Source organism: Mauremys reevesii, linkage group 7 (genome assembly GCF_016161935.1).
Source record: "Mauremys reevesii isolate NIE-2019 linkage group 7, ASM1616193v1, whole genome shotgun sequence".
NCBI lineage: Eukaryota > Metazoa > Chordata > Testudines > Geoemydidae > Mauremys > Mauremys reevesii.
In genome coordinates this window covers 55,970,066-55,984,998 of record NC_052629.1, presented here as the reverse complement: position 1 = coordinate 55,984,998, position 14,933 = coordinate 55,970,066, and the positions used below count along the sequence as shown (strand labels likewise).

Below are 14,933 nucleotides of genomic sequence, written 5' to 3'. Positions count from 1 at the left end.
TGAACCCAACAACACTACACCACTGGGAGTGCACTGCTGCAGAATGGGAACCGGTTCAGCAGAAATAGTGCTGTAACCCGTGCCTCCCTTTGCACTGAGGTTTCTCTGCTTATTCATGCCCATTCTGGAATTTGCTGTTGTGTTTTGTTTTTTTATCTTCTTGCAGTAAAGTTCACACAAGTGGCCTCTCATTGTTCACCTGGCCTTTTCATTTCCCTCCCCCTTTCTTCACTTGACACCTGTTACTGTCTTCAGTGGGTGAGATGCCCAGGGAATTCTGTCATCAGTCAGGAAAGGGGAGCAGAGCATGTGTATGAAAGAGGGACAGAAGAAGAATACGAATCTCCCCCGGGCAGGCAGCCGTTGGGAGAGTTCTCTTGGTTTGGGTTGCTTTGTGGAGTGCTGCAGGTGTGATTTCTGGGGGCTGTCGCGAGTGCTGTGGGAGGTTTTGTGAATCGCCATGCTGCAACAAATTTTGCATGATATGTACATTGACCCTGAGCTCCTGGCAGAACTGAATGACGAGCAGAAGCACATCCTGTTCTACAAAATGAGGGAAGAGCAGCTGAGGCGTTGGAGGGAAAGGGAGGAAAAAGAACAAAGAGAGGAAGCTGCGCTGAAAAGGACAGCGAGATTCAAGCAAAGTAAGCTTTTGTGGATGTGGGCTGAGACGGGCCTATGTGATATAGAGGAACAAGATGGGCTGTAAGGCACTGTGTAGATGGATGAGACCACTTGGGGTAGTGTTGCCAAGTGGCTAGAGCAGGGGACTGGGTGGAAGCTTGGCTCCAATGCTCTGCCCTCCATTCACTGACCAGAGAACCAGCACTACCCTAAGGTGGGTAGTCCTATTGCTGCTATAAACCAACAGTAATTTACTAATCCAAAAAGGCAGAACCAATGGAGGAAATTTCCATTTAGATGCTGCCCTGAAGCACAATGCCTCCCAGTGCTATTGCCATGGCAGGGCAGTTTAAGCACTACCCGCTGCTCAGTGGGGTGCCTATGGTCATAACCTAGCCTTTAATGTCAGCCCAAAATTTTCAAAAGTTCCTAATGATGATTGGGTGTCTGGTTTCCAGAAACTGATGGGTGTTGAGAGAATTCATGTTTGTAACCTTAGATGGAAAATGCTATAGGATTGCAGAATCCTGGACTTACCCCCAAAAGTTCTTGTGTGTGGAGACAAAGGGTACAGCGTTGTCATTTCTGTGCAAAGGTGTGATCGTGGGTGACATATAATTTTTTCAGTGTGCATGAACAATGATCATCTGCTGAGCTCAATCTTTTTCTCCACAACCCCTTGCTAGTATGGCAGTTTTATCCATCATTGCAGTGATTCAGAAAATATGTTAAGGCTCACAATTAATTGGACAAAGCTGAAGCTCAGAATAAGTCTTTTCTTCAGTCACTAATTAGCCAGCTCTGTGCTTTGCTATTGCAGAATTCCAAGATGAGCATATATGTGCTGCTTACATTAAGACGCAACTGGGGTACAAGTCTTGGTTCTGGGTACTAGATATAAGTGTAGGTTTCAGGGCTTAACTGAGCATGTTTGTGCTTTAAGTGATGTATGGCATGTTCTTGCATGGTGCTGAGGCCATCCCTATGGATGCTTTACACCTTTCAGGCTGGGTCTTTACCCTGATTGTATGCTTTACTCGTAACTGATCCTGTAGATTCATTGGAACAATTGCAGGATCAGGCCCTCTAAAAATGACAGAATGTTAATGTACAAAGGTATTCTTAAAGCAAAATTCAGTGGTGAGTGCAGTTACATGAATATCCTATGGATTAGCAGCAAATGGGTTAAAATTGTCCCTACACTGTTATCAACATGAGGGCCTGGAGGATCCTATTTTACTTAATTTTCTATTTGCCTCCTGAACACGTTCTTAAACACACTGTAAAGGGTCTTCTCCTACAAAAGATCACCTCTATACTGCTTCTTTCATATAGTACACAAAGCTTGTTTACTTTGATTTGTAGCTGAGGAAAAAATTAGAAATGCAATTCAGACCCACAGACCAAAACAATATTATAGTGTCAAGATAATCTGCATTACATTCATTCTCTGAGGAAGACAGATGCAGAAAAATCTAACGGCAAAACTATTTATATGACAATTTGTCATGCTGACATCTAAATTTTCATATATAAATTATATATTAATCCTATTCAGCATTGCAGTGCAGGAGGCTATTTTCTATGTTACTAATTTTCTTATTTACAAAATAAAAGGAAGAAAAGCAACAAAGGAACCTATAGATCATGTCTGTGCATAGGTGTGCACATGCACATGCAGAGTAAAGCAACACAATGACCCAGTTCCATTTTACACTCCTTGTCCCAATTTACCCCTATAAGATATCCTGACGGTTTTCCAGAAAATGTTCTTTCTTTCGTTCAACTCTTATTCCACTGGGCAACCAGTTTTGCTAGTTCCTTGAGTATTGTAATAAATGTCTGGCATGCAGGAGTGCTGGACTTTCAAAAGGAAGGAAGGAAGGAAGGAAGGAAGGAAGGGGAATGGGACTGAATGGGAGGTAGGTGCCTAACTCCCTTAAATTCCTCTGAAAATGTGTGTGGGGGGGTTGTTTTTGGTTTTTTTTGCCTCAGTCAGCTGACATAGGTAAGGGTTACAAAAGGTTTGTAGTCCTTGAATATGCTAGTCCCTCTGTTAACTGTTCACCCTCACATGAATGGGGTTTATTAGGAGGCAGTGCAAACTACAGTCTAGGGCTCTGGAGACCTAGGTTTTATTCCTGGCTCTGCTGCTGGTTGACCTTGGGCAGGTCATTTTCTCTGAGCCTCATTTTCCCCATCTGTAAAATGGGGATAATAATACAGACCTGCATGGAGGTCTTTGGATTAAAAAGTGCTAAGTAGTAGTAGTATGCAGATCTGTAATATAATGTCAATGGTCTCCCCTAGAAGGTGGCTTCTTGCAAGGAAAATGTGTTGCAGTTCAGCCAGAAACTATGGGCCTGATGCAGGAATTACTGGGTGGAATTCTATAGTCTGTGTTTATGCAGAAGCTCAGACTAGATGATCTAGTGGTCCTTTCTGGCCTTAAAATCTATGAGTGTATGAATCTTTCCCAACACGCATTATGGAACATATTGAACTCTTTGGATCACATTGTGTAGCAATTTGAAGTCCTCTTCATGCTCCCGATGGAATGTAAAGGAGGTTTCCTATGCTTGGGACCTGCTCCATATAGTAGTATGAGGGATTTCTCCCTCTTTGAATAGCTTCTAGGAAACTTGGAAGTGCCACAACCACCTCCTGGGTGGCTTCATCTGCTTCCTTTGCCAAAAGTCTGATTCTCTATCCCATGACACTGGTTTTATGCTGGTGTTAATCTGTTGAAGTCAGTGGCACTATACTGGTATAAAGCCAGTGTAACAGAGTTGAGAATCAAGCCCTAGCTTTTCTCAGATGCCATGTAGTTAGTTTGACACCTAGAAGAGCTGTGAGAAATGGGTCTTGAATTCCCTGGCCTTTTGGCCTGACATGAGTCAGGATTACAAAGGTTTACACTGTACACACATTAAAAGCATGTAGGGACAAAATTAGAAAGGCCAAGGCACAAACAAGATTAAACTAGCTAGGGACCTAAAGGGTAATAGGAAAACATTTTAGATACATTAGAAGCAAGAGGAAGACCAACAAGGTCGGTCCATAGCTCAATGAGGAGGGAAAGACAGTAACAGAAAATATAGAAACAGATGAAGTGTTTTTGTTTCAGTTTTTTATTTGTTTTCACCGAAAAGGTTAGCAGTGATTGGAGGACGAACCTAGTGAACATCAGTGTAAATGAGGTAGGAACAGAGGCAAAAATAGGGAAAGAACAAGTTAATAATTATTTAGACAAGTTAGATGTTTTCAAGTTGGCAGGGCCTGACCTAAATACAGCCTAGAATACTTAAGGAGCTGGCTGAAGAGATCTGTGAGCCATTAGTGATTCTCTTTGAGATCTCGTAAAACACAGAAGAGATCACAGAGGACTGGAAAAGGGCAAATATGGTACCTGCCTATAAAAGGGGGAATAAGGACAACCCAGGGAATTATAGACTAGTCAATTTAATTTTGGCACCTAAAAAGATAATGGAGCATATAATCAAACAATCAATTTGAAAGCACATAGAGGATAACAAGGTGTTAGTAAATCGACACTGATTTGTCAAGAATAAATCATGTCAAACCAACCTAACATCCTTCTTTGAATTAGAATTCAAAATGATCTTGACCAACTGGAGAAATGGTCTGAAATAAATACCCCAGGAAGTGTGGAATCTCCATTATTCAAGATTTTTAAGAACAGTAAGCTAGACAAACTCCTGTCAGAGATGGTGTAGATAATATTTAGATTCACCTCAGTGCGGAGAACTGGCCTAGATGACTTATCAAGATCCTTTCCATGCCTACATGTCTATGCTTTCTGTAAGTATTTTTAGCTGTATTACCAATACAGAAGCTAATCCTGGCATTTTTTTACAATCTGGATTGTTATTTAGGAACTCAGTTTCTTGATAACTGTCTAATGGTGGGGGAAGGGAGGGAAAGATGAAATATATAAACACAAGCTAGCCTTAGCTAGTGGCCTTACCTCTTTGGGCTGGAATGTTGTAAGAGATTGTAGGACAAACAAGCTTGGGTCTATTAATCAGTGCCTGTACTGAAAGCAGTGCTCCAGGAGGTGCTCTTGGTGACTTGTGGGCTTGTACCTTCTAAGCTTAGCCAACTAGACACTTGGGAAATAGTTCACTGTAGTAATTCAGAGCCCTCCCCATCTAGTGTCCATTCTCTGGCCATTGGAGATATTTGCTAATAGCAGTTGCAGATGGGCCATATGCCATTGTAGGCAACCTCTTCATACCATCCCCTCCCTAAACTTATCAAGTGCAGTCTTAGGGTATGTCTCCACTATGGGATTATTCCGATTTTACATAAACCGGTTTTGTAAAACAGATTGTATAAAGTCAAGTGCACGCGGCCACACTAAGCACATTAATTTGGCGGTGTGCGTCCATGTACCGAGGCTAGTGTCAATTTCCGGAGCGTTGCACTGTGGGTAGCTATCCCATAGTTCCCGCAGTCTCCCCTGCCCATTGGAATTCTGGGTTGAGATCCCAATGCAAAAACAGTGTCGCGGGTGATTCTGGGTAAATGTCATCACTCAATCCTTCCTCCAGAAAAGCAACGGCAGACAATCATTTCGCGCCCTTTTCCCTGGATTGCCCTGGCAGATGCCATAGCATGGCAATCATGGAGCCCATTTAGCCTTTTGTCACTGTCACCATATGTGTACTGGATGCTGCTGACAGACATGGTACTGTACTGCTACACAGCAGCATTCATTTGCCTTTGCAAGGTAGCAGAGACAGTTACCAGTCATATTGCACCGTCTGCCATGCCATTGTAAATTGGCGATGAGATGACGGTTATCAGTCGTTCTGTACCGTCTGCTGCTATCATGGGTACTCCTGGCTGGCCTCGCTGAGGTCGGCCGGGGGCGCATAAGCAAAAATGGGAATGACTCCCTGGGTCATTCCCTTCCTATGTTTTGTCTAAAAATAGAGTCAGTCCAGCCTAGAATATGGGGCAAGTGTACTAGAGAACCAGAGAGCACAGCCGCTCCATGTCAGAGCCCCAGAGATCCTGCAGAAATGATGAGCTGCATGCCATTCTAGGGGGGTGCCCTTGCAACAACCCCACCCGTTGCTTCCCTCCTCCCACAACCCTCCTGGGCTACTGTGGCAGTGTCCCCCCATTTGTGTGATGAAGTAATAAAGAATGCAGGAGTAAGAAACACAGACTTTTTAGTGAGATAAAATGAGGGGGAGGAAGCCTCCAGCTGCTATAATAGTCCAGGCAGGACATTAAAGGGTAGTGGGGGAGAGGAGACCAGCCTTCCGCTGCTATGATAGTCCAGGCAGTACAGAATCTTTTCTTTAGACATGACGGGGGGTGGTGGTGCTGATGGAGCTCAGCCCCCAGTTGCTATGATGAGGACGATTACCAGCCATTCTGTACCATCTGCTGGGAATGACCAGGAGTTATTCCTATTTTTACCCAGGCGCCCCCAGCCGACCTCACCGAGGCCAGCCAGGAGCACTCACGGGCTGATGACGAGAACGCCTACCAGTCCTTCTGTACTGTACCATCTGCCACCAGGGAGGGGAGGGGAGGGGAGGGGAGAGGATGCTGCTGTTTAGCGCTCCAGCACCCCATCTACCAGCAGCATGCAGTAGACATAGGGTGACATTAAAAATAGGCGAGAAACGATTTTTTTCCCTTTTCTTTCGGGGGGGGGAGGGGTGGAAGGGTGTAAATTGATGACATACACCCTGAAACACCCGGGAAAATGTTTTTGACCCTTCAGGCACTTGGAGCCCAGCCAAGAATGCAAATCCCACTGCAGGGACTGTGGGATAGCTGGAGTCCTCAGTCCCCCCTCCCTTCCTCCATGAGCGTCCATTTGATTCTTTGGCTTTCCATTACACTTCTCACGCAGCACTGTTCTGAGTCCCTGCTGTGGCCTCTGTCTATCATAGCCTGGAGATTTTTTCAAATGCTTTGTCATTCCATCTTCTGTAACGGAGCTCTGATAGAACAGATTTGTCTCCCCATACAGCGATCAGATCCAGTATCTCCCGTACAGTCCATGCTGGAGCTCTTTTTGGATTTGGGACTGCATTGCCACCTGTGCTGATCAGAGCTCCACGCTGGGCAAACAGGAAATGAAATTCAAAAGTTCGTGGGGCTTTTCCTGTCTACCTGGCCAGTGCATCCGAGTTCAGATGGCTTTCCAGAGCGGTCACAATGGTGCACTGTGGGATAGCTCCCGGAGGCCAATACCATCGATCTGCGGCCACACTAACCCTAATCTGATATGGCAATACCGATTTCAGCGCTACTCCTCTCTTTGGGGAGGAGTACAGAAACCGGTTTAAAGAGCCCTTTATATCGATATAAAAGGCCTCATTGTGTGGACGGGTGCAGGGTTAAATCGGTATAACACTGCTAAATTCAGTTTAAACGTATAGTGTAGACCAGGCCTTAAAATAAGATAAGGTGATGGGTTGTGTGGGTTTCCCTCCCCCCCCCACTGCTCCTCTGGAAAGCTGTTCCAGAGCTTCGCTCCCATGTGGTTAAAAATTTTCGTGTAATTTCAAATCTAAACTTATTGAAGTTTATAGCCATTTGTTCTTGTGCCAACATTGGCACTTAACTTAAATAACTCCACTCCCTCTCTGATGTTTATCCTTCTGACCTATTTACAGAGCACAATCCTATCTCCCTGCAGCCTTAATTTGATTAGGTGAAACAAGCCAAGCTCTTTCAGTCACCTCTCATAAGGTAGGTTCTCTATTCCTCTGATCATCCCAGTAGCTCTTCTCTGCACCTGTTCCAGTTTGAATTCATCTTTCTTAACCATGGGAGATCAGAATTGCATGCAGTATTCCTGATAAGGTCTCGCCAGTGCCTTGAATAATGGTAATAATGCTTCACTACCTGTACTGGAAATACCTGATGCATCCTAGGATTGCATTAGACTTTTTCATGGTTGCATCACATTGGCAACTCATCATCATCCTGTGATTGACCAATACACTCAGGTCTTTCTCCTCTTCTGTCGCTTCCAACTGATATGTCCCCAGCTTCTAGCAAATATTCTTGTGGTTAGTCCTGAAGTTCATGACTTTTCACTATTTTAGATTTCATCCCATTTCTGTTGGTCTACTTCTCCTACTTCTCAAGGTTGTTCAGATTTTCTTGTGTGATATCAAATCACCAATTAAGAAACCCAGGTTTTATGCAGCTCCCTCAAAGCCTGAAAGAAACTGTGTCCACTTCTAGGAGCCATAATTACAGAATTACAAAAGAAAAATACATTCATATATCAAGGAATAGGAAATGATTTTTCTCTAAAAACATCCACTGGTGTATGGAAAATGGCTGAGTTACAGCTTTTACACAACAAAAAATGTTGAATTTGTTAGAGAATCAGTGTGGCTTTTTCTCAAAGTTTTAGCATAGTGTTGAATGCAGTTTGGACCAGCTGATCTTCACTTTGTACAATGGACAAAGTCAACTAGATGGTCTGTTAAATGACGTTTTTAAAGGTAAAAAAGGGGGTTACAATGCTCAGGCCGCCAAGCAAACTGACCGACTGGCTTAATAGTCTTATGTGCTTTCTAATGAATGTTATAGGATTTTCTGTAGGTCTGGAGGAGATTATATTAGTCATCTTTAGTAGCTGTAATGGGACTACTCTAATACTCTGATGGCTTCCCTATTAGCAGACTGCAATAGCAGGGTACACGTTACAGTGTAGGATTGCAATGTTCTAGCTGTGTGACTGAAGCTTGCACTATGCCAGTCACAACTGTGCCTGATGCAGGCCAGCATCAGGCACTTTCCTTTTTCATGGGCATACATTCATGAACTAGTTCATATTTATTTTAAGTATAATTCTGTATAATATGTATTTTATTAGGTGAGTGATGGATGGCACGGACTTCTAGTGAGAGGTCTTCTAATAAGAATGTAGCCAATTTCTGAGAGGTTAATGTTCTGGATCCAATTTATTTACAAACTACTCCTTGGGTGGTTCCTGCAGGGGCATATTTCCCTACATTGCAATATACAAAGCATACAGTGCCAGGTTTCCTTTTTGCTGAGTGCTAATAGCACTAAAGGAAGTCACCTTGAAACTTCAAGATCCCTTTGGGATTTGCTCAGGTCGACTGACAGCTGTGCCATTTGCACAGAAACATATTTATTTGATTAGGCAGCAGTCCTTTAGCCATCTTGTCTGAATTGGGACTAAGTGAAGGACCCTGCCACTTTTGATGTAGACTTCTCTGCAGTATCCAGAGTCAAGGTGGCTTGGAGCTGTCTGAATACCAGCAATGAGATTTCAAAAACTCTTGAATTAAGCAGCTGAAGGACAGGCTTGTGGGAGAGGAGAGAATATTGGTTTGCTGCTACTTTATTCTGACATTTATTTGTTGTGAGCTGCAATTCATGAGGCTCAGTCAAGAACGGTTTGTAACAGCTGCATTGCTATTCTCCTATCCTCAACCAGTATAGCTGGGAATAGATTAGCTGGGCTTATTACAGTATGGCTGGAAAATAACTCCTTTATCTAAAAGCTATTAATGTTAGAAAGTCATTGGATGATGGATGAAAGCACTTCATGGTAAACAAAAATCCCTAGTATTGCAAGCTGGTAGTTGGAGGATACAACATCGTAACTGTGGTGTGTGTGTGTAAGAGAGAGAGTGTTAGCAGTACTCCCTTCTACTTCCCAATGGTTGCTATAGAAAATACCTTGGACACTACATTATGCACTGAACTCTCATTTATCTGTATGCACCTAACTCCCATCTTTGAGGATCCTAGCTGAAGAGCCTGATTTTCATTTTACTAAGGCTGCTTTGTATAAACTACTTAGGCTACTTTGGAAGTGTAAAGGGGCTTGAAAGTGTCATACATGTAATGATCTAAGATCTGATCTACCAGTAAGGCAACTGCTTTGAATTAAAGATCAGACTTGAGCCCCTTTAAATTTTTTAGCAGCATTCAGAATCAAAATCAACAGAGAATGATTTCAATTTCCAGTTGAGATACAACAGAAATTTCACCACATTTCTCATAGGAACCAGATCCAACACACGTTGAAGACAATGGCAAGATTTCCTTTGGCTTCAATGGAAGTTGGATCAGCCCTTAGATTTCCATCATAAGGGGTTGAAATCTCATGAGACTAGTTTGAGATTTTGATGCAGATTTTAACCTGAACACTTATTCACCCTTGAATTCAAACCCTTTTCTGAACCTAACTCCTATCCTGAACTGAACCGTTATGTCTTAGCATGTATTTAATACATGCATGCCATAGATACTAACTTGTTGCAAAACACACAACTCATTAAATACATAAGAAATTAAATTCAGATCTCTTCAGCAATGTCAAAAACAAAGAACTTGCTGAGGTCAGGCTTGCTTTAATAAGAAATAAGCCCACCCGATTTCACAGTACTACTGAATTATTGGGTTGCTAATTGATGTTCAGTGATTGCTGGGTATTTGTCATGCATTTAACATAAGGCATTTCTAGAGTTGGGTTTTAATTTAGCCTTTAACCCCAAAAGGTTGGCTGCCATTCATGGAATAAATGTATCCTCGGATATTTACCAGCATGTGATATTATGGATTTTTGTACTTTGGAGACATAATCTTAGTGCAGCTGTGAGTTGGGGAGGGATTAAACAGAGGCTTTTAAAAACATCTTTTGGCTTCTCTGATCCTGTGGTCACCAGGATCTATAATAGCCTACAATAGAACCTAGATATGTGTCAGCTGGAGCAGTTCCACAGGGACTGCTCTGGCAGCCAAGGATCAGCCAAAATGCTGTGCTCCTCGGTCTCAACCCTTCCTTCCCAACGTGTCCACAGCGCAGAGTGGGAGTGACCTAGTGCCAGCTGCACTGCCTTTATTCCACCAGAGGATTCTCCTACATCTGGGGAATCCTTAGTTGTCCCTTTCTCTGAAGCATCTGCAATTGGCTGCTGTCAGAAACAGGATTTTGCACTAGATGAACCATGGTTATGTTTATGGAAATTGGTATGTACCCGTGTCTCTGTTTGCTGTGGTCTGTTGCTAGGACTAACTGGACACTGCAATGTTCAGGCAGGCTTTCTTATAAATGTGAACAATCTGTCTATTAACCCTCTGGAAACAAGATGAGACTGCAACTGTCTGAGCTCATGAATACTTGATGTGGAAAGAGAACAATACTGCTGCCAAGCACAGAATTTACCAAAGCAAATTTGGTATTTCTCCCTGATTTTTTCCTTTTCTTATATAAATGACTATTTATGGCCTGAAAGGGACTGCATTTAGTTACAAAAGGATTCTAGGGGTTGGTAGGTATGGAGAAGCTGTGTTCATTAGTGTAAATTATCCAGCATCAAATCAGATAGGTAAGATCTTTGATACCTTCTGATGGCTCCAAGTCACAAACCGCCTCATTCTGTCATTCATTTTCCATAGGGACAACTTCTGCTCACCTTCAAAGAGGGGTGGAATTGGGACCAGAAACCACATTGGTATTTATTTATTTTTAAGACGATGAAAGTGAAGGATCAACTGGATAATACTTGTTATGGATGAATTCACAACAATCCACTTTGTACTTTCAAATATTCTTAAATGACTTGTACTGACAGGTCCAAGTATAGTGGATGGGCAACTAATTTCTTTCTAAAGCACAGGCATTAAGTTCTGGATATAATCTCACAGTTGAAAGTATATGTGTATCTAATGTGAAAATGATATTACAATGAACCATAGCCAGAGGGCAAGTAAGATGTCTGAGTCACGTTGGAGACCAAATTAAAAATACTATGCACTTTCTGTGTTTCCTTAAGGGAGTATATTTGTAATGTAGAAAACATGAAAATGTATCATGTATCAACCTTCCCCACCCCCTTTTTGCCTTTTTGTGTGCATTATATACCTACTTTACAGTAAAGAAGCAAACACTCTAACTCATCTTATTTGATCCTGCAGGGATATACCACAGCATAATTATTTCCATGGTAACAGGCAGTAATTCCATAAATAAAGGATTATGAGTTCATTACATGATCAGGACACAGCAGAAGAATCTGAGCTATAAAGATCTGATGCTCAGAAGTGCTGAGAGACAATAATTCCACTAAATTATTATTATGACACATTTAAATTTCCTCCTTTTTCAAAAAGGAAGCAAAACTGCACAGCACTGAATGGGAGTTAGAATTTTTTTCCTCTGTTAAGTTGATTTTTAAAAAGCATGTGTTTGAAGCTGCTCCAAGCTTTGGAGTGTAATCTTGGCAGAGACGGATTAATGGTCAGCGTGCAGGTGTGGAAGACAAATGGAATTTATCCCAGTGGCTCCATAATTTATTGCATGGCTATGTTTTTTCACAAGAATATTGCAATCAGATAATTGGGCTGTACATTTTAACAGAAGCAACCGCTGGAATTCATGTTGTAACAGCGTTTCCATATCACTCCCCCAGTCACTCAGAACTGTCTGTCTAAAAGTGAATGTTGCTGACAATGTTTTCTAGGTGTATTTCCCCCTTTAGAGTTCGCCAGCTCCTGAGAGGCTGGTCTGAGCCTACAAGAGCTAAAACAGTAATGGCGCCAGAGCCTCTGGATATCATTTCCCAGCCTGCTTAGAGCCTGGGCTGGGACAGACTAGAAGGAAACTCCTGCAAAAGCCAATAGGGAGGCTTCTGATGGGGTGATTTATACAGACAGTTTGCTGGCCCAGTGATGAACCAGAACTGTTCACGTGCTTTCTCATTTACACACACAAACACTAGTGGGAGGGGACAACCTGATCCATTTACAAAGGGGCTAGGTTTAGTTTCACTTTTGCAGCTTCTGAGTTTGGGAGGCGAGAGCATAGGTGAACAGCCCAGGGAGTCTCTGCTTAGCTCCCAATTTCCCCAAAAAGAGACTTTTAGAACTGCTGTGGGATCTAATACCTGGGTCAGGTAGCTCCAGCTCTGCAAACACCAGTGGTTGGAAAGGCAGAAAACCAATCTGGTGCTAGCTACCTAAAGCCAGCCAGTACCTCCACAGCCTGGACCACGGGGACGGTAAAGGACCCTGTCCCACCCATGGATGCAAACACTCTAAGGGAGTCCCCTTATGTTTTTTTTCCAAGCCAATGAATGTTTGCAGTGTTGCTATACCATTCTCCAGACTCATCCTAGGCAATCCATCTTCCTGGGAAGGTGCCGGGGAACAAGTTGGGTGCCGGGGTATACTTGTGACTATTGGGAGATGGGGAATTTGTTATATTGTTGATGTGTTAGCTTTTTAGTTACACTTCACCCTTTCCGTCTCTGGAGCCTTTTCCTTCTCCTGTCCCCAGTAAAGTCCTCCTTTGTATACTATTGTTTTTGGGTGTGGCATTTCATTTGCTGGGCTTTATTATTGTATTCCATTTCATGAGTATTGGGTTATACTCCTCGGGGAAAATAGCTAATACCACTAATTTTAACAAGGGACGGCACCCGTTGTGTCCCAGGCACAGGGAAGAGTCACCTTAGGTGGAGGCACCGGGCGTCACAACCCAGGACCCAACATATGTGAGGGGGTTGGATCACTTGATAGTTGCCCTGTTATTTTCATTCCCTTTGGAGTGTCTGGCATTGGCCACTGGGCTAGATGAACTGTTGGTCTGATGCAGTATGGCCGTTATGTTATATTAAGATGTTGCATGTGTCTCAGGGGCAAACTTAGTTTTGTCCTTCAAAAAGTACTGATATTTATTGGCTATAAAAAGAGCTCTGGAGTCACTAAGGTGCATGATGCCTTCCAGTGGTAAATGGCCAAATTGGTTCACACTGAATTTAATTCAGTTGCATGTACAACTTCAATTCTACCCCCTTGTGCACAGGCATTGTAATAAAGCCTTCAATTATAGATCACATATTTTGTTGCTTTACTTGAGATGCACATGCTATTTCCCCCCCACTCCATATTAGAAACATGATAGGCTATAACCATATTAAAAACACTTTGAGACACTTATAGGTAGAGGTGGGTGAATAAAATTCACGGAAGTCCCTTTTTCATAACCAAAAACCCAAAGTCTAATAATGTAAACCTGCTCAGGTCTAGTTATAAGCCCTAGTATGGCACGGGACTAAGAGAATGCAAAACAACCTGGCTAGCAAAAGTATTTTCACTCTTGGACAGATTTGTAAAAATATAGGAGCCCTATATCTACTTGATTAAAATAAGTGAGGAAATGAAAAGTGAGAAAATTCTCTTTACTCCTTCTTTGTGTTCCACTTACATCCTCTCAACCTTTGTGGACAAACCATGCCTATTTGCTTGTGTTTATAGTGTTATTGGAAGTTGTCTGTTAATCTGAATGTATAAGCAGTTAAGAAAAATGCTTATAATCAGCTGTGTTGCAGTTCTTTGTGGAAGCTGAGCTTCTTTCTTTCTTTCTTTCTTTCTTTCTTTCTTTCTTTCTTTCTTTCTTTCTTTCTTTCTTTCTTTCCCCTCCCCCCCAACTGGAATAATTACTTTGAGTTGTGGCCTATAAATTAAACCCATGCTATTAAACAAAACATTACATGGTGCCAATAAATTAGAGCACTTTAGGCTACATCTGTGCTACACACCACCAATGGCGGCAGGTAGAGTACGTGTAGCTACATGGCTAAGTGAAGAGCAGGCTGCAGCCATGTTGTGGCATGTAGCTATACGTGTCTGTGACAGGCTCTGGTAGTGGGGAAAGGCTTCAACAGCAGGGAGCTGGCAGAGACTTTTCCTGTAGCAGGAGCCTTTCTCTGCCGTGGGGGAAGGACTCCAGTAGCAGGACACTACACTGCTAAAAATAGCAGTGTAGATGGGGAGGCATGCCTTGGGTGAGTAGAGAGCCATGTAGGTGTAACCCCCTTTCCTTCCTGGGTTACTTGGGAGCAGGCAACACTCACCTGTGTGTGTGGGCACCTGATGTTGTTGACATGAAAGGGGATCCTGGGGATCCCAGTGATGATGTTGGATAGGTGGGAATACCCCTCTGATGCAGTCCCTTTACTCCTAAAGGAATTTAAAATTGGTGGTGCCTCCACCTAGCTGGCCCCTGTACACACTCAATGGCATGCCTTGGGAACCTCCAGGAATACACCTATTCTAATAATAATCTGTGGCAGGGGGTCTAACTAAAAAATACCAGTTATAGATAATATACATCCAATATGCTTAAATTAAATTAGTTAACATACCTTTACTTAACAATTTAAAGAAACAGGGTATAACAGACTAAGATTAATTGTCACTACTAATTTAATTCCACAGGGGCAGCTGAATAAAATCAATTAACAAACATAGTATACAGTAAT

The 14,933-nt window shown here is 42.6% G+C and overlaps 1 protein-coding gene across 3 annotated transcripts in view; it reads left to right on the top strand.

Annotated features, from left to right (window-relative positions):
- Window positions 1–460: 460 nt before the first annotated feature.
- The window catches only part of SH2D4B (SH2 domain containing 4B), a 118,072-nt gene continuing 103,599 nt past the window's right edge, over window positions 461–14,933 (top strand). For 2 of the 3 annotated variants that reach the window (XM_039481835.1, XM_039481838.1), the window contains exon 1: window positions 461–644. In XM_039481835.1, the coding sequence (XP_039337769.1) occupies window positions 461–644 (184 nt within the window). Of the gene's footprint in view, window positions 645–11,727; window positions 11,921–14,933 lie in introns of those variants that run through there. The other variant, XM_039481836.1, reaches the window with a different exon arrangement.